At 38.8% G+C, this 18,618-nt stretch overlaps 1 protein-coding gene across 3 annotated transcripts in view; it reads right to left on the bottom strand.

Moving 5' to 3' along the window:
• Positions 1-18,618, bottom strand: part of WDR48 (WD repeat domain 48) — a 46,295-nt gene that overhangs the window by 3,165 nt on the left and 24,512 nt on the right. For 2 of the 3 annotated variants that reach the window (XM_087430748.1, XM_087430747.1), the window contains 9 exons: positions 17,052-17,126; positions 16,027-16,129; positions 15,097-15,194; positions 9,827-9,934; positions 9,402-9,498; positions 6,993-7,088; positions 4,649-4,754; positions 3,590-3,677; positions 1,144-1,220 (listed from right to left, as the gene is read on the bottom strand). In XM_087430748.1, the coding sequence (XP_087286874.1) occupies positions 1,144-1,220; positions 3,590-3,677; positions 4,649-4,754; positions 6,993-7,088; positions 9,402-9,498; positions 9,827-9,934; positions 15,097-15,194; positions 16,027-16,129; positions 17,052-17,126 (848 nt within the window). Of the gene's footprint in view, positions 1-1,143; positions 1,221-2,868; positions 2,905-3,589; positions 3,678-4,648; positions 4,755-6,992; positions 7,089-9,401; positions 9,499-9,826; positions 9,935-15,096; positions 15,195-16,026; positions 16,130-17,051; positions 17,127-18,618 lie in introns of all 3 variants that reach the window. The other variant, XM_087430746.1, reaches the window with a different exon arrangement.

Here is an 18,618-nt window from a genome sequence, read left to right as displayed (position 1 = left end):
CAGGCTCTGAGGCATTCGGTGCTCATTTGTCCCGGGGTTTTCCTCCCTGCAGCCAAGGCCTCGAGTCTCAACCTCCTGCCTGAACTCCAGGCCCACAAGCCCAACAACTAGCTGGGTATCTCCAGCTGAATATCCCACAGGATACTGTGGATATTGAGGTGATATTCAGCACCTCAAACTCTACGTGTCCAAAATTAGAATCACCAACTTCCTCATCCCCAAACCTACTTCTGTATCTCCAACATCAGTTAATGATGGTTCAACCAAGTAGCTCAGGTTCAAACTCTGAAAGCCATCTTGAACTTCAGCCATTAAATCTAGTTGAAGTGATATCTAGGACTTGCTTTAAAATAATCTTGTATGTGTGTGTGTCTGTGTCTCTGTGTGTGTGTGTGTGTGTAGGTAGGTGGGAGGGAGGGCAGGTAGAGGTATAGATGAAGCACAATCTTTAGCCATGTAATTTGATAATTACTGAAGCTGTTTGATGGGACAATGAGGGTGCATTCTCCTATTCTCTTTTTTGTATATATTTGGAAATTTCTCTAACAAAAGGTTTTAAAGTCTTGCTGATTTTATGTGCTAGGATATACATCAATGAAACCTCTAATTTCCTTTCTGGCTTCCCTCCTAGTATCTTCCCGCCACTCCTCCACCGTGTGGTGCAGCTACATAGGTCCTCGCTAATTTTCAGTATACTGTACACGGTTCCACTTCCACATCCCTGATCAAACCACTTCCTGGACCTGGAATCTCTCTCTCTTTTGAAGTTCTATCCATCCTTACATGTCCACCTCAAATTCCATGTCCTTCAAGAAGCCTTTCTGGAAAGCTCCAGCCAAAAGTTCTTTTCTTTCCTCTATTCTCGTTCCCTAAGTATCCATAAAAGCAGTTACTATACACAGGTTGTGTCCTAAACTATGAATTATGGCAAGAGAAGAATCCATGTCTCATTTATTTTTGAACATCTGCAGACTACCAGAGTAGGTACTTGGGAAATCATTAAATTGTATAAACTTTTGATATTATAAAACTAGCCTTAGATCTAGTACTTGCCTCCTTTGCTATAAAAGCAATCATAAGGAATAAGATATCTCTCTGGCAATTAATTAGATCAAGCCATCACATGACAATACATTTACTTACTTTTTTAAGGTTTTTGCTCCTGAAGATGCATGAGGTTGGAGGTAGAAAGGAATTTTGTTGAATTTGGGCATATTTTTCTGAAATATTAGAAGTAAAAGAAGATATAATAATTTCTATTAGCAGATAAACTGATGTCAATAGGAAAACATGATTTACAAGTTAAGAGTTATTTTACAATTAAAAGTGACTTTCTATGAAATTTATAGTAAGCTATCAAGTTGTCCAAGTCAGCCTTAGAGAAAATATATCAGAAAAGTATAACGTTTAGTTTTTTAATAAAAGATATGTAAAGACAAATTATATATTATGCCAGGGGCAATACGAAATTGCAGCTTGGCTTTTCTCAAACAACAATTCAAGGTATTAATGGGAAACAAATTTTATTTTAATTCTTTAAGCCATACAAACCAAAATCTCAATTCTATGTTAAAATATTGGGGCTGATATCTAAAGGCCCGAACAAAAAATTTAAGTGTCTTGACAGAAACCCACACCATTCACCTTTGAGCAAAACCATACCCTCTACGCTGGTGAGGCCTATCATCCCACTGATAAGGCCAATCAGGTCCTCCCACTTTCTTTCCCTCTGACATCAGAGCGAGGGCTGAGGTTTTACGTAAGAGTGGAAACTTCAGCCAACTACCTAAACGTCTACCATGAAGTAAACCACATACTTAGATGAAGGATAAAATTAACTGGTCATCTTTTCTCTGGGTATTAATCCCCTCCGAGCCTCCATGTCATATCCTGTCTGGATGTCTCCTCTCAGGCATAAGCCACAGGCCTAAAGTCAGCAATGCATCTCAGGTGAATTTCACACTCAAAGGAGTAGTGGTTTATGGGGCGCTCGGACTTAGACAAGACCATAGAATATCCATCAGGTGTCACACTGGCTCTAAGTTCTTGGAGGTATATCTGGGACAGAAAACAAATTTTCTGAAGGTCCTAGAGATTAAATCTCTTTTCATATGGCTTTAGGAATATACAAAATAGGTCAACAGCACATAAGAGTCTAGAAACCGACCCATGTGTATATAGAAAGTTAGTATATGATAAAGATAGCATTTCAAATTAGTAGGAAAAGGACAGATTATTCAATAAATTGTGTTGGCACATTTTCTATCCATTTGGAGAAAGTTAGTATCCTACTTCACACCAAACAGAATTCTAATAGATTAAAGATCTAGACATAAACAATTATCATAAACATACTAGAGGAGAATACAGGAGAACATTTTTGCTTCTTTGGAGTACACAATACCTGAGCAAGCTATGAAACTCAGAGCCATAAAACAATATGATTATATAAAAATTAAAACTTCTTGCCTGGCAAAAGACACCATGAACAAAGTAAAAATTTAATTAAGAGGCACAGATAATAGTCAAAGGGTTAATATTCAATATGAAGAACTCCTACAAATCAATAAGAAAGACAAATAACCCAACAGAAAAATGAATAAAGAAAACAAACAGGCAATTCACATAAGTAATACAAATGGCCAATATGAAACGATGCTTAACCTTATTAAAAATTAAAAAAGAAAAAACAACATATTAAAACAATGAGATAATATTTGCCTATCTTGCAGCAAAGATTAAAAGTATCCAGCTTTGGTGGGGGTGTGGGGAAATGGGCACTCATCCACTGTTGGTGAGAGTGTCAACTGGTACAGCCTTTGTGGAAGGCAATTTGGCAATATCTATCAAAATTTAAAATGTGCATACCCTTTGATCCAGCAATTCCACTTCTAGGAATTTATCCTAAAAAGTACACAAAGATATATGTACAAGGATGTTCACTGAAGCATTGTTTGTAATAGAAAACATTGGAAACAACCTAACTGTCCATTAATAGGGGACTGGTTAAATAAATTATGGCACATTTATACAATGGAATACTATATAGTCATTAAAAAGGAATGATCTATATGTAGAGACATGAAAAGATGTCCAAAATATATTTTTAAGTGAAAAAAAACACAAGTTGCAGAACAGTGCAAGAACAGAACAGTATCATAGGAGATTTTGTGCAAAATAAAATGAACTATATACATATATATACACACAAATAATATATGCTGTGTATGCACACAAAAAAATACTGAAGGCTATGCACTAAACTATAATAGTTATTACCTCTGGGGAGGAGTATAGGGAGTGAATGGAAGAGAAGGAGTGACTGGGAAAGGGATGGGAGTTTCACTTTATATTATTTTCTTTAATAAGCATATATTATTTTTATAACTGAAAACCGAAAAAGATATAAACTGATGTATAAACAATTATCAATACTTCTGCAACTTAGGAACTGCAGGGAGCAGAAAAAGGTTCCACTTGGCAGTCTAGTTTTTATTAAAGTTTAAGATTATACAGTCTAAAGCAGTTCTTAATTTCCTTCATGATTTAGAAAAAATAAAAGGGCAAAGCGGGAGTGGAAGACACTTACATCCACAGTGATGTCAATTACCCATTGTGGCACCGTCTCATTAAGAAGCATCGACTCCGTCTCACCCCCGGAATCTCGGCAGAGCAGCCTAAACATAATGGATCAGGTAGTAAGTGACACAACAAGCACAGATGACAAAATCACTGTCAACAAACCTTAGAGGGAGGGACCCTTATAGAGGTGATTTAGGATAGGCCCCATTTGACAGCTGAGGAAAAAAGTGCAGCCAGGCAGAATGACTCACTCAGCGAAGAGGGAGAGCAGGCCCTAGAACTCAGGCCCCAGGTTCTGAGGCCAGGCACACTATAGCTGCCTCTCTGAGTCCTTGGGTGATGACAGGAAACCTAGGAGTAGGCAAAACACTTAAGGAAGGCCCCCTGCAGTGCTACAGTGCATGGCACAGGCCTCCGCACATAATGGGGGTCAGGATACTTTTGGTAACCACACTCTCAGGAAACCACCATAAAGGAAGAGAAGGGCAAGAGCAAGACAAGCATTTTTCTTACGTTTGGCCCTACAGAAGACTCTAGTGAGCTCCCCCCGTGATTCCATCAGGGCCTTATTGGCAACTTGGAGGTGAAGCCAGTCCAGCTCTTCCCTGCAGGGCCTCAAAAAGGACTGCCTCACACCTCAGGTCAGGCCACTGTTGGGCACAGCAGTTCCCAGGAGCAGCCCAGTCCATCTTGCCTGGCCCAGCCTGAGGGAAGTTACCTACTCTGATGCTGTCCTGGGGGCAGGGACTTCTGGAAATGCTATCTGTTCCCTGACCCTGGCAGTCATGCTTCCTAAGTGAGAGAAAGTGAGAGTTTCCTGTAGAAGCCACTAGAGAAGCTGCCTCGAGGCAAGGTATTGAACTCATTTAACACCAGGGGCTCAGCTCTCAATTAGAATGTGGTCTAATAGCATCAGACACTTAACTATCTCATGGAGACAGAAGTTTCCAAATCCAGGACCACCTAGAAGTTAATAATAAACACTTTATAATATCTGTTTGAATCAATACTTCTTAGCAAATGGGATGCTTTCTTAGGCAGGGCCTCCAGCCCTCCTTACCCATACCTGAACAGTGTGCGACCTCCAGCTTCACCAAAGATCACAGGGGTGTGTGGGGGGACTTGAAAATATCCATTTCCCTTCTGTACTCGGTTCTCCTGCTCCCCATTTACTAGGAAAAGATGCAGATGGTGTTAGCACTAAAAACACAGATTCTAAACATTCTGTTTCCACAGGCTTCAAACATCATAAGATTTTTAAAGTCAAAAGTTCTATAAGTCAGCCAAAGCAGAAATAAAAGTAAAAAACAAACTACAGTTATATTCCTGAAAATAAAAAATATGGCGACTTGTGATGTAACTCACGAGAAATGACTGCATTTTAGTGTATTTTAATAGAGGAGATTAATGTTGGACATTTGAAATGAAAACATAACCATCTACTTCAGCCACAGGGAAGTCTAGGACAGCCTGTTTATAAACGGCAGTCTGCTTTTTTTTTTTTTTTTGGAGAACACCAAGCTCAGAAAAATTTCTTGGTCCAGAAAAAAAGATTTGTTTAATGGTAGCCATAACTAATGGCAGAGGTATTAGTGAAAAATAAAATCCTCAGAGGCCATAATCTCATTTTTATCATTCTCTGCAGATTTCATTTCACTCTGCTTTCTTTGAAATCTTTTAACCCAAGGGCAGTAGACCCTCACTCAAGTGCCAACTTGTTCACAAATGCTTCCCGAATGAATCCGGAAGCAATCTCACCCTCTGAAATCCTACAGCACTTTCAGAACCTCTCTGATAGCATCCAACACTTCTCTCTGATCTCATAATGCTTTATGTGGGTAGCTCTCTGCCCCAAGAGAATGTCAGTTCCTGAAGGACGGGGTCCATACCCATTTATCTTTATCACTCCCAACTGCAACTCACTACGGGCCTCTGAATACTGGAGCTGCTCACCAAGTATAATCTAAGCAACTAGTGAGTATCCGCTGAGCACTGTGCAGGTGCAGCAGGAGATTACCAGACAGGTGGAGCATGCAGTGTCCTGAGTTTTGGCTGGGGAGGTGGGCGGGCCCTAGCTGCCTTTACGGTAGCAGTTTGATTTTAAGGATGACTTGGGGTTTCCTGTGACTTCCTCCTTACTCCCCCAACGAAAGCCTAGATCCAAGGGGTGCTGACTGTACCACTGTTTTTTAATTACTTAATCTTTATCGTCAACTTGGGCCTCTGAGGACATCCTGTCTAACTGTCAAGTTATAGATGGAGGACAAGCCAAGAACAGGAAATGACACGCCCATAGTTATAGCTGATCAACGGCAGAGCCCATACCATAAATTAGCTTTCTCAACCCTCTGTGGAGGGATCTTTCCATTGAGTTTCTCTGGCTCATGGTCCACTGTACAAATTCTGACAGGGAGCAAAGTGGGCCAGGTGACATAAAAGAAAAGCCATCATGGGTGGGGTGAATGCCCTCTCTCTGACAGGGACATCAGAAGACTGGCTTTCAGAGAAGCATGCCATCCTTGCAAAAGAAACTTAAACTCCAAAAATCATTATGGATGAATCAGTCAGCCAGAGCGAAATCTCCGGCAGGAGGTCCTCATCATTGCTGACTACCAGAAGCAGGCAATCTTCAGCAGAATCTTCAGAGAATTCAAAGAATCTTCAGCAGAGTAAGCCCTCAGTACGTGGGACTCAAGGACTCTTCAACCAGCTGTAGGTTACATATGTGTTGCAAAATTTTAAGTTCTTTTTTTCTCCTTTCTTTAATCAAGCTGAGCCAAACACATACATTCAAAACATGTTCTCCTCTGCTGCCCAGAGAAAGTTACTGCATGGCACATACAGCTTTTGAGTGTCCTCAATGACCTTAATTCTTTACATATACTTGTTCACTTACCCTGACACTTCTGAGTTGGAATTTGATTTTTTGAAACATCCAGCGCCAAGATCAAATAGATTATCAGACTGGGTAATATATCTACACTTCAGGCCAACACGAAGTATGACTACACAAGGACAAACCTGGCTTTCTGATGTAGCTAATTAGCTAGCTTTGGAGGTAAATCCAGCTGGCCCACAAATACTCTAAGAAATATCTTTGGAATAAGCCTGCTAAGCTGCCTACTTTTAAGGACAAAGGTCATTTGAATATATAGGGTTTATTCTGTCCATCTTGAGCTGTCTCACTGATTGAAAGCTCTCTTGGAATCTCAGTTCAAGACTGGATGTATATTCTTACTTCAGGATGTGGAAAGGAAGGGAATAAATTGGGCACACCACAAATATTTATTATGTCATAATTTAGCAAATGCTTAAAATGTTTCTTAAAAATTCTTAGCATAACAAACAGTCTAAGTATCTTTAACTTCTGAGTAATTTTTAATCAATTATCCTGACATAACAACACGAACCATGGTTTACTTCATTTTCTTCTTCATCCATTGGATTCACATGTGTTCTAGGCCAATACTCGAGGAGTGCCTGGAGCAAAAGTCCCCCTAAGTTCACTGCAAAAGAGTTAATTAAAAAGAAAAGAAATGGAAAAGAGAGTTACTAGTTTTAACCTAAAAATAGAGGGAAAGAAATAAAAATGATAAGTTTCCACATATTCTAATGCTAAATTCTTAACCCAATACCAACGATGTTTAAAAACAAGACTTTAGAGATTTTGACAAGTCTATTAAAATTTTATCTTAGAATGCTTAAAGCAGTGATAATATGGAGCAAACAGATACTCTATTTGGTTGTTCAGACATAAGTATTCTTTAAAAATGAACAAACAAAAACAGGAATTGCATTAAGGGCTATTTCCACACAAAACCACTAAAACTATATTTGTATATATCAGGTATTTCTCCCCCCACCCCCAAAGCCCCAGTAGATAGTTGTATGTCATAGCTGCACATCCTTCTAGTTGCTGTATGTTGGACGCAGCCTCAGCACGGCCGGAGAAGTGGTGCGTCGGTGCGGGCCTGGGATCCGAACCCGGGCCGACAGTAGCAGAGCGCACGCACTTAACTGGTTGCTAAGGCACGGGGCCGGCCCAATAAATCAGGTATTTCTACATGCTACATTCTTAAGAGAATACTGACCAATGGAATAATCAGCAAAATATAACGGACTCTTATAAAGATGAATCTCTTCTCATTACACACAAAAATTAACTCAAAATGGATTAAAAACTTGAATGTAAGACCTGAAACCATAAAACTCCTAGAAGAAAATATAGGCAGTAAGCTACTTAACATTAGTCCTGGCAATGATTTTTTTGGATCTGACACCAAAAGCAAAGGCAACAAAAGCAAAAATAAACAAATGAGACTATATCAAACTAAAAAGCTTTTGCACAGCAAAAGAAACCATCAACAAAATGAAAAGGCAATCTACTGAATGGGAGCAAACACTTGCAAATCACTTATCTGATAAGGGGTTAACATCCAAAATATATAAAGAACTCAGACAACTCAATAGCAAAAAAACAAACAATCTGATTAAAAAGTGGGCAGAAGATCTGAATAGACATTTTTCCAAAGAAGACATACAGATGGCCAATAAGTACATGAAAAGATGCTCAACATCACTAATCATTAGGGAAATGCAAATCAAAACCACAAGGAGTTATCGTCTCACATCTGTTAGAATGGCTATTATCAAAAAGATAAGAAACAAGTGTTGGTGAGGATGTGGAGAAGAGAGAACCCTTATGTACTGTTGGTGGAAATGTAAACTGGTGCAGCCACTATGGTAAACAGTATGGAGGTTCCTCAAAAACTTAAAAATAGAACTACCATATGATCTAGCAATTCCACTTCTTGGTATTTATCTGAAGAAAACAAAACACTAACTCGAAAAGATTTATGCACCCCCACATTCACTATGGCATTATTTACAATAGCCAAGGTATGGAAACAACCTAAGTGTCCATCGATGGATGAATGGATAAAGAAAATGTGGTATGTGTGTATATATATATATGTATGAATGAAGTACAATGGAGTATTATTCAGCCATTAAAAAATAATGAATCCTTGCCACTTGCGACAACATGGATGGACCTTGAAAGCATTATGCTAAGTGAAATAAATCAGAGAGAAAGACAAATACAGTATGATCTCACTTATATGTGGAATCTAACACAAATTTTAAAAAATGAACAAACTCATAGATACAGAGAACAGACTGGTGGTTGCCAGAGGTAGGTGAAATGGGTGAAGGGGGTCAAAAGGCACAAACTTCTGATTATAAAATAAATATGTCATGGAGATGTAATGTACAGCATGGTGACTATAGTTAATAATACTGTATTGCATATTTGAAAGTTGCTAAGACAGTAGTAGATCTTAAAAATTCTCATTACAAGGAAAAAAATTGTGTACGGTGATGGATGTTAACTAGACTTATTGTAGTGATCATTTCACAATGTATACAAATATTGAATCACTATTTTGTATATCTGAAACTAATATAATGTTATGTCAATTATACCTCAATTTAAAAAAAAAAGGAAAAACAACAACAACAAACCGGTTTCCCAGCTTCACTTTTCCTAACCTAACAGATTTCCAGAATGGCTTAAGGGTAGAGCGTGTGTTGTATATTTAATTGTCAAACTGTAGACTGTGACAAAAATCAAGACACCCAAAACATTTAAAATTGAATAGTATTTTCCATTTCCATATGAGAGAATAAACGGATTTCTTGAAAAATGATTTTAAAAACCCAAATATTGGGGAAAAAAAAAAGATGAGCACATAGCAAAAACAGCATAGATCCACCTTCTCTTTTGGAAGGAGGAGGGAAGAAAGGATACTTAAACTCACATTTTGGATCTGACCCATCAGGGCTGCTGAAGCCAGCATCTTTTGCAGAAACCCAAGCAGCAAAACAGTCACTCTCATCCAAAGTAATAGTCAACATCTGTCAAAGGAAAAAATTGTTAGTGGCATTCCATTTGAACACATTCTCCAAATAAGTCTCTAAACCCTTATTTATTTGTTCTATTTGACTAAAGTGCTAAGCCACAGATTCAGAACCAAAATGTGTTGCATGTGATTCAATGTAACTACAGCTTAATTTACTGGAATACCAAAAGGCATTTAAACTGCATTTTGCAAGAATTAAAATGAAAATTTTTTTCCTTTCACACTTAAAAACATAGGACTTTGTAACTAATAATGCTTAATTTTGAGCTATATTAGAAATTTTCAACTATCTCAAATTACACAAATATCAATTGCTAACTTACCCCTGTTTTTAAGTCTACTGAGAACCAATTTGGCACATATACCATCTTAAATCTTTTCTTAATTTCATCTTCAAAATCCACTTTGCCCAGATCTTCAACTTTACACGCCTATACATCAAAAAGAAAGTATGATAATTAATAATATTAAGTGGTAAATTGATTTGATTCTGACTTAGCTATTTAAAATTTTATCCATTTTCACATTTGACTAAATAAAATGGAGTCTAAAATACATTTCAAAAAGAATGTGGTCAAATATTTTTACCTTAAAGCATTTACCTTTAAATAACTATCTGCTATTAAAAGTTTAAATTAAAAAAATCACAAAATATTCTTTTTTTGGAAACTATAATTTAATTTTGCTGATACTGATATAACATACCACCACATTTATCTGGAAGCAATATCAAACGAAGCAAAAATAATCTTCAAGGAACAAATAACAGTTACTAAGCACTTTAAGAGAACTGTGAAGCTACCTTCAGACAACAGCTATAACAGGCAGCAATTTTGTGTTTCACTTTCTTGACCATTGTAATCCTTCCTTATTCTCATTCTCTAAATATGTGTGCTCCCCAAAAGTATGTCCTGAACTTCCGCTGGTGCCATGGAGCATTTCCAATTATAGCTCATCTCAATCCTGAACCACATCACAGAATGTTCCATCCACCTTCTCATCCTAACAGCAACACTCTTTCCTGAGGGTCCCACTTCATCAGTCATCTTCTCAAAGGGTGATTCTGCTTCTTCTCCCACATCCCATAGCTCCCTAATGGCAATATAGAGACCTTTATTCCATCATCTCCACATAAAAACTCCTATTCCTTTGAGGCCCGTGTCATTTAGCTGCAGTAAACTGTACCTTTTTCTTCACTGCCATCTAGCAACCTCTGTGGTCACTCTCCCTCATTCACTGGAGACTTGAGCCCTGGCTCAGTGTCTTGCAGTCCATCTTGAGTTTCTGCTTTCATCTGGGACAATATCAACATCCACATAGACAACACACAGGACATGATGGCCTGTCAAATCCTTGACAATATTCCTAGTATAAACGTACAGTCTCCAACCTCAACTGGATCATTAATGCTAACTGGGATTTCTTCTGTTTCCAAAGTCAGTTCTCCACAACATCTTTGTCAAATATTTACTCTCCTCATATTTTTGACCTTAACACCTCCTCCTTCACTACCCTCAGCACATGAGTCTGACCTCTTCTCAAAAAAAGAAGTCTTGACAAAATCCCCTTACTTTCTGCTACCATTCTTCCCGGTGCAACAAAAAAGGTGTCCCTTCTTGCTGCACTCTGGATCCCCTCACTTCTCATTTCTTGGGGACCTTGTACCATCATCTAGCCTTTCATGTCTCTACTTGCTTTGCCCCATGAGCAATGAACCACGCTCAATTTTTTCCCATCTCAAAAATACACAAACACCAAAACAAAAACCTTCCCTTTCATCCCTAAATCCTCTCCAGCTACGGCCTCTTCTTGCCCACCTCACCAAAGCCAAATTTCATCAAAGATGGTCTCCACTCAAATTCTCTGTCTCTTCACCTCCCAATCACTACTCAACTCACTCTATCTTGCTTTTGCCCTTAGGACTCCCTAGAAACTGTTCTCTCCAGACACCATCCTCTTTATTGGTTAAATCCATGTGCACACTGTATTCCATACCTTATATGAACTCTCAGCAGGGCAATGCTGCTAACCACAAGCTCCTTTCTGAAAATGCTTAATTAGTTCTTGAGCTGTCATCAGCTCTTGGTTTTCTTACCCTTTTTTATTATACACCTTTGTGGCTTCCTCTTTTTCTTTTTCTTTTTGTTTTTTTTTGTGAGGGAAATCAGCCCTGAGCTAACATCCGTGCCAATCCTCCTCTTTTTGCTGAGGAAGACCGGCTCTCAGCTAACATCTATTGCCAATCCTCCTCCTTTTTTTTCTTCCCCAAAGCCCCAGTAGATAGTTGTATGTCATAGTTGCACATCCTTCTAGTTGCTGTATGTGGGATGCGGCCTCAGCATGGCCGGAGAAGCGGTGCGTCGGTGCGTACCCGGGATCCGAACCCGGGCCGCCAGTAGCGGAGCGTGCGCACTGAACCGCTAAGCCACCGGGCCGGCCCAGCTTCCTCTTTCTCTAACAGTTCCTGAAAGAGTGATGACTTGGTTTCTTTTCTTTTCAGTATAGATGTATCCCTTGGAAACTTTGACACTTCCCATGGCTTCAACTGTAATCCATGAGCTGATGACTGCACAACCTATTTCTCTAGTCCAGTTCTTTCATCTGTGCAATAGGTTGTACAGCTGTCTGCCCAGCAGACACCTCCACCGAGATACCCCATATAAACTCAAATTCGTTGTCTTTCTCAGCATGTCCCTTTCCCCTAACAACGCATTTTTCCTCTTACGTCCCCTATATCACTTTCACTCACCAAACTATCTAACCCAGAAATCTAGGATTCATCTCTGCTCCTTCCTTTCCTTCATACTCCCTTTCATTCAAGCATCACTCTTACCCACAGGCCTAAATATCTAATCATTCTATTTGTTTTCATTCCACTTGTTTCCACACTACTCCAGATAAATATCTGATGATGCTATTTCACCTGTATTAGTGCAATAGTCTCCTATTATGTGCCAGCCACTATGATAAATATTTCTTGAACATCTCCTTAACATCACCAAGAAATAGTTACCACCCACATTTTAGGAATAAAGACAGAGGTTTAGAGGTTCAGCATATTCTAGACATCACTTGGTTAACAGCTGGCAAAGTTAAGATTAGAATGTAGCTCTATCCAACTCTGAGCCTATGTTCTTAAGTGCTCCTGACTTTCCCACCTCCACTTAATGTCATGCCCTTTATACTCGATCACTTGATCTTGAAACTTCAAGATCTAGTGTCTGGATATGAGAAGCTGCTAGGGACACAAAAATGCCAATTATGGTGCATGCCAGCTCAGTGTCCCATCTATGCAGAACTAACTCCCATTCAGAGAACAGGACTTTATTAAGGCTTCAGCTAATTAGACCAAGAATGGACATCAGGGGCCGACCTGGTGGCAGAGCAGTTAAGTCCGTGCACTCTGCTTTGGCGGTCCATGGTTCACTGCTTCAGATCCTGGGCGCAGATCTAAGCACCCCTTATCAAGCCATGCTGAGGCTGCATCCCACATAGAGCAACTAGAAGGATGTACAACTATGACATACTATGTCATATATACAACTATCTACTGGGGCTTTGGGGAGAAAAAAGGAGCAAGATTGGCAACAGATGTTAGCTCAGGGCCAATCTTCCTCAAAAAAACAAAAAAAGAGAGAGAGAGAGAGAGAGGAGACATGAGACCCATAGGCAGAAAATCAGTAAGTCAACCCTCAAAGAGTAGCCTGCCTGATTAGACTTTATTAGATATTCTGGAGAGCATCAAGTGCTGGGAAGCATAAGGTGAAGCTGAGCCACAGAGCAGAGCTAGGGCCACATCAGCAGTGGAGTACCCAAGTTACTGCTGATGAGGTCCTTAGGGCTGCTCTGGATCCTCCCCATCTCCATGAAACCCTTTTCTGAAATAAACGTCGTGTTTCTAGTCCCCTGATAAGCATATCTCTATTGAAAAGAAAAATCAATCAGACTTTTGGAGCCTCCTGTAATTAAATTTTCCACTCAACTAAGGCCTCTTGTTCTGAAGCCACACTCACCAAGCAACTGTTTTGTAATGTGACTTCCCACACAGCTGCCCCACAGGGAGGGAAAAGTGTTAGGCCAAGATTTCTATTCAGAGACCGTCTCTTTTTCCCAGAAAAGAAACTTGTTTATCCTATTCTTTAGATCCAGAAGTTAACTTAAGTGAATCTCTGTTCCTTATAACCAGGAACCTAACAGAAACACCAGATCTTTTCAATTCTCCCTTTATAATATACCCAACATCTGTCTCTTCCATTAGATCTCTAAATCATTATTCTTAAGTCAACTGTCTTACAGCTTCTTTCTCATTACACATACTACTACTGCTCTGAACATGGGATTTTCCTGCTCTAAAACCATCTAAGATCAAGATTCTTTAGGGAGTACCAAAGAAAGGCCAACTCTGGGGCCTGCAATTCAAGACTCTTCGGGAAATGACTTGACTCTCATCTTTCACTCTTACACCCCTACTCCTCCCTTATACTCACTCTAGTCTCCAATTACACAAAACTGCTCACCTTGCCCTGAATAGCATGTACCTTCACTCTTCTGTGCCTGTGTCACTCATTGCCTCTTCCTAAAATGCCCCTCCCACTATTCATCTGCTGGAATCCTTTAAGCCCCTGTTCAAATGATTTCTCCACCATGAAGCTCTCCTGACTTCTCCAGTTGTAAGTAATTGCCCTTGACCATAGCTATCCTGTGATCTGTTTATTCTTTACCTATAAGGCTTTCACATTCCCCCACTCTTGTCCCTCCTCCCAGAAGGGATCATGGTACAGAATTCTCTGTCACTATGACCCTAAACCCAGTCCTTTGCACATAATATTCATTCAAATATACCAATAACACTAAGAAGGAACATTTGTCAGAACTCTAAAAGCAACTTTCCAGTCTGCCTATAAATTCTTCAGTACTATTTAGAATGTGGTTGAACAACTTAATACATCTCCCCAGAGGGAGTCACTGCAACATGACCCAGAGTTGTAACCGATGCTCACAGCGATGGCTGTAAATCCTAAGAAAAGGCCAAACTTATTTCATACACTCCAGTGGTTCTCAACCTAGGGTGATTTTTGCATCCTTCTTCCTCCCCCTAAACATTTGGCATGTCTGGAGACATTTTTGGCTGTCCCAACTGAAGTGGGGTGGGTGGGGGTGGGGAGAACGTGGTTACTGGCATCTAGTGGGTAGAAGCTAGAGATGCTGCTAAACATCCTACAATGCACAGGACAGGTCCCTCTCCCCTGCTCCCAAACAAAGACTTATCTGGCCAAAAATGTCAATAGGGTCAAGAATGAGGAACCCTGATGTATTTATTTTAAGGTACGGCAGCATATAACACAGTTTGTAACATACTAAACAGAGAAAATTGTTCCATTCAAATTTTAGGTGCTTAAAAAGATAAACTATGGCTTTACCTAATATTCATATAAGAAAGTATCCACCCCCAAAATAAGGTATTATTGCAATTAAGTCTTAATTTATACATTTATCTTGGTTACTTTATATATATACACATATATATTTTACAATAAAAAATAAAAGGGATACATGATCCAATAACCTATATTTAATACAAAAAGATACTCACCTTCAATACATCCCAATATGCCACATTATTATTAGTATCTTTGGTTAATATATGTCTCTTATCATTAAGAATGTGGCACTGAATAATACTAGCACCCCCTAAAGGAAAAAAAACCCACACAATTAGCAAAACAATCTTTCTAAGTTTAAATTCACAGTACAGCAATAACTGTTAACTGTCACGTAACAGAACATAAGTCATACTAGCACCCCCAGAAAGGAGAAGGCAAATCAGAAGACTATATAATTATATCTAAGGCAATTTAAGGCCAATCAAAGAAAAACTATCTGATTTTAATGATAGATTATGGGTTAAAAGACTCTTCACTTCAAGGGGCTACTAGTGGAAAATTGTTAAGGGCAAACAGTTTTACCCACTGGAAAATTTGGAAAAGTTCAAATGATGGCAAGAAATCTCTGAATTAGTCCCATCTCTCATTAACTTTTGCTTCTTAAATTCCTTCTCTTTTATGTCTCCTGAATGGACATTCTATTTTAAAGGTAATAGCATGGACATCTAACTACAGATGAAGGCACCACTCAATATTCTAATTTCAAACTCTGACATTAGAGTTGCCACTCCCAGCTGTAATATGTAGAATTCGAGGACCAGATCTGACCTTTTGTCATTCGTGCCAAAAGACAACATTAAACTCTATATATTTTACAAAATGGCTATTGGCTTTATCAAGACCATGACTATTCTGATGCTGGGCAAAAACATTAACTCAAGAAAGCCCACTTTTTAAAGTCACTAAATAGCATGTCTTAAATGTTTTTCTTTTATTAAAAATAAACCAATAGACTTAGTCTTTTGTTGACATTCAGAATTACATTTAAAGGAAGGTCATTCCCTTTACTTTTGTCAATCACTTAGTAACTATAATTAACCTCAACAAAAGATAGGATACCTTTCAATTTCCTTACTCACCTTTAATAACCTGGTCAGGTTGTGTACAAAGGGGTGTTATAGGATTTGTACAGTCATTGTCATAATCTCCAGAGGCTCTAAAATTATGAATTCCCTTCAATGTCTAAAGGAACAAAATTCATTATTTAATCATTTTATGCTCTATAAGCTTTGCCAATCTGTTAAAAGTGGCAAGAAAAACAAAGAACAAACAGACGAGAAAAACCCAACAATAATAACATCAACCAAAAATTACTTAATCACAAAGTACAATTATCTACCACGATTAAAAACAAAACAAAACAAAAATTAAGAAGGGGATATTGTCTTTTTGGAGAGAACACTAGGCACTCCTGCAGGTAAAGCTATGTTGCTCTCAAATTGTCACAATGAAATTTAGACAAGATATATAACATTTTTTACAAGTATAGAGAAAGACTACTTGACCTGCATATAAACAGGAATAAACGCAATCACTTTTGTTTTATTATTCACAAATAGTCTGGTAAGTAAGAAAATTTAAATCTTCTTTAATTAAGATTTAAGATTAATAGTACTTTTGATGACTTCTCTCTGTTTATCCTCCATTTCTATCCCTGTTCTTCATGCTATGAAGAAAAAGGAAATGAATTCCAAAGCACAATTTTCTGCTTTCTCTGGTTTAGAAAAACAGAATCCTGACGAGTTTCCCCTGCTGTGTTGGTCCCTGGGCTGCCTATTTTCAAATGCAGCTTCATGAGGTCAGAAGCTGTACTAATATTTACTGGTTTTATCAGGCAACAGTGCCTATTCTAAGCACATCAAATGCATATCTCGGCTCCTGACAAAGAAGTAGAAGCCAGAAGCTTCATTTTGACTATCACCTTAATTTTAGTAAAACCCTAGGATCACATTTGCATTCATAGCAGCTTCCAGATTATTGCCACTGTCCAAAAGCATGCTGAGAGTCAGGTTCATAGCGAGCATTTGCTCCCGGTATCTGGCAGGTCTCTGATAACAAACCACACATTTATAAACCTTTGCCAGGTAAACAGTGGCTCACTTACCCATTTATTTACTGTAGACTTAGTTGTTGCAACCCAGATTGCAGGAGGGGGATCAGCTGATCTATCAAGCTCCATCTGAAAATAAAGCCCAAAAATATTGCTTTATGGAATGTCGACTCTTCTGAACTGCCAGGACCAGCTACACATTATTAAATATCAACTCCTTCATTCAACATTTGTGTGTTGATTATATCAGGCATGTGTTAAAAGCTAGGGATGCACAGAAGAATGAGGGAGTCTCTTTGCTAAAGGAATACACGCTCTATAAAAGTGTAATACAGGTGACTTCTCATCAAAAACAGTGACAAAGTTTTAAGTGTTAATTTAAGGAATCTAAATGGGTACATTCAAAAGGATGACTTACCATAAATTTTTTTTTCGCTACTCTTTTGTTTTCATGTTTTTTCTAAATAACAAGGAAATACCTTTCTTTTTTTTTTGAAAATGTTTGCAGCAAAAAAACATTCTAACAACATAGCAAAAGTGAAAAGTATCCATGTAATTCAGGGCCCTCGCCTAAGGACAGCACATTTGTGAACAGTTTACTGTGCGTCCTCTGTATTTTTAAAATACTACACATATAAAAATATACGTATACCCATGTATATATTATGCAAATGCAATCACTCTTCATTCGTCCACCATTCTTCCTGTACCAGGAAATTGCAGGTTTGGAGTCGTGGGGACAGGGCTGGACTAGCAAGCAGGAATCCTCTTCAGTTCAAAGTGATGTTCCTTATAACACACCGTTATGTCTGCACTAAGTTCTTTTCATCTTTTTCTCCACAGCGAAGAGATCCTGGCAGCTGCAGGACTCACAATGCAGAATGTTTCTCCTCCATGCTTGTCTTTCCCCATCAGCCTGCTTCCTGCACACATTCTGTGTCTATATTTCAGTCTCAACACTTTTGCTTCTCTAAAGGATTATTGGTTTTGTTCATTAGGGTGTGCCATCTATTTTAAAGAACTATACTCTGCCAGTTTTGCGGGAGCTCTTAGACCACAGGCATCCTCTCAACTGTCTCATTGGACCTCTATTCCCCTTTGCAGCCCCTCCTCCTATCCCATGGTCTGGGTCAGATGGCACTTAGATTCGTAGATGATGAGTATTTGCAGTTCTGTTTCTTGCTTTCCTCGTTGTTTTCAGATGATTTCTGAGAAGAGGGGGTAGTGCTGCCTTTATGCCTCCATTTTAAATCTGGAAATTTCCTCACTGTTGTTTTAACATGCAAGTCTATGATTATTAGTGAGGCTGAACATTTTGTCATATAATAACTGGACATTTTTTAGTCTAGGCTTCACTTTTAGCAGGTGTCAATATGGATGGCCCCTCAAGTGTCCTTTTATCCACATACCAGATCCTGATTGTTGGCACTGCTTTGAGGAAGTAATGGTTTGGAGTATGAACCAGCTCGTGCCCTCTTCTTCAGGAGCACTCTTCCACATCCTCCCTCTTGAGGCAATGTATACATTTCTGCTTTGCTGTCTGCTCACAGATACCTGAACTCCTCATATTCCTCCTCTGAGGAGAGGTTAGAAAAGCCAGGAGCAATATGGGGCAATCTCA

This window comes from Ceratotherium simum, chromosome 5, assembly GCF_057802395.1.
Source record: "Ceratotherium simum simum isolate JZ-2026a chromosome 5, ASM5780239v1, whole genome shotgun sequence".
Taxonomy (NCBI): domain Eukaryota; kingdom Metazoa; phylum Chordata; class Mammalia; order Perissodactyla; family Rhinocerotidae; genus Ceratotherium; species Ceratotherium simum.
Note: the sequence above shows the minus strand (reverse complement) of the source record. Positions and strands in the feature narration are given on the sequence as shown.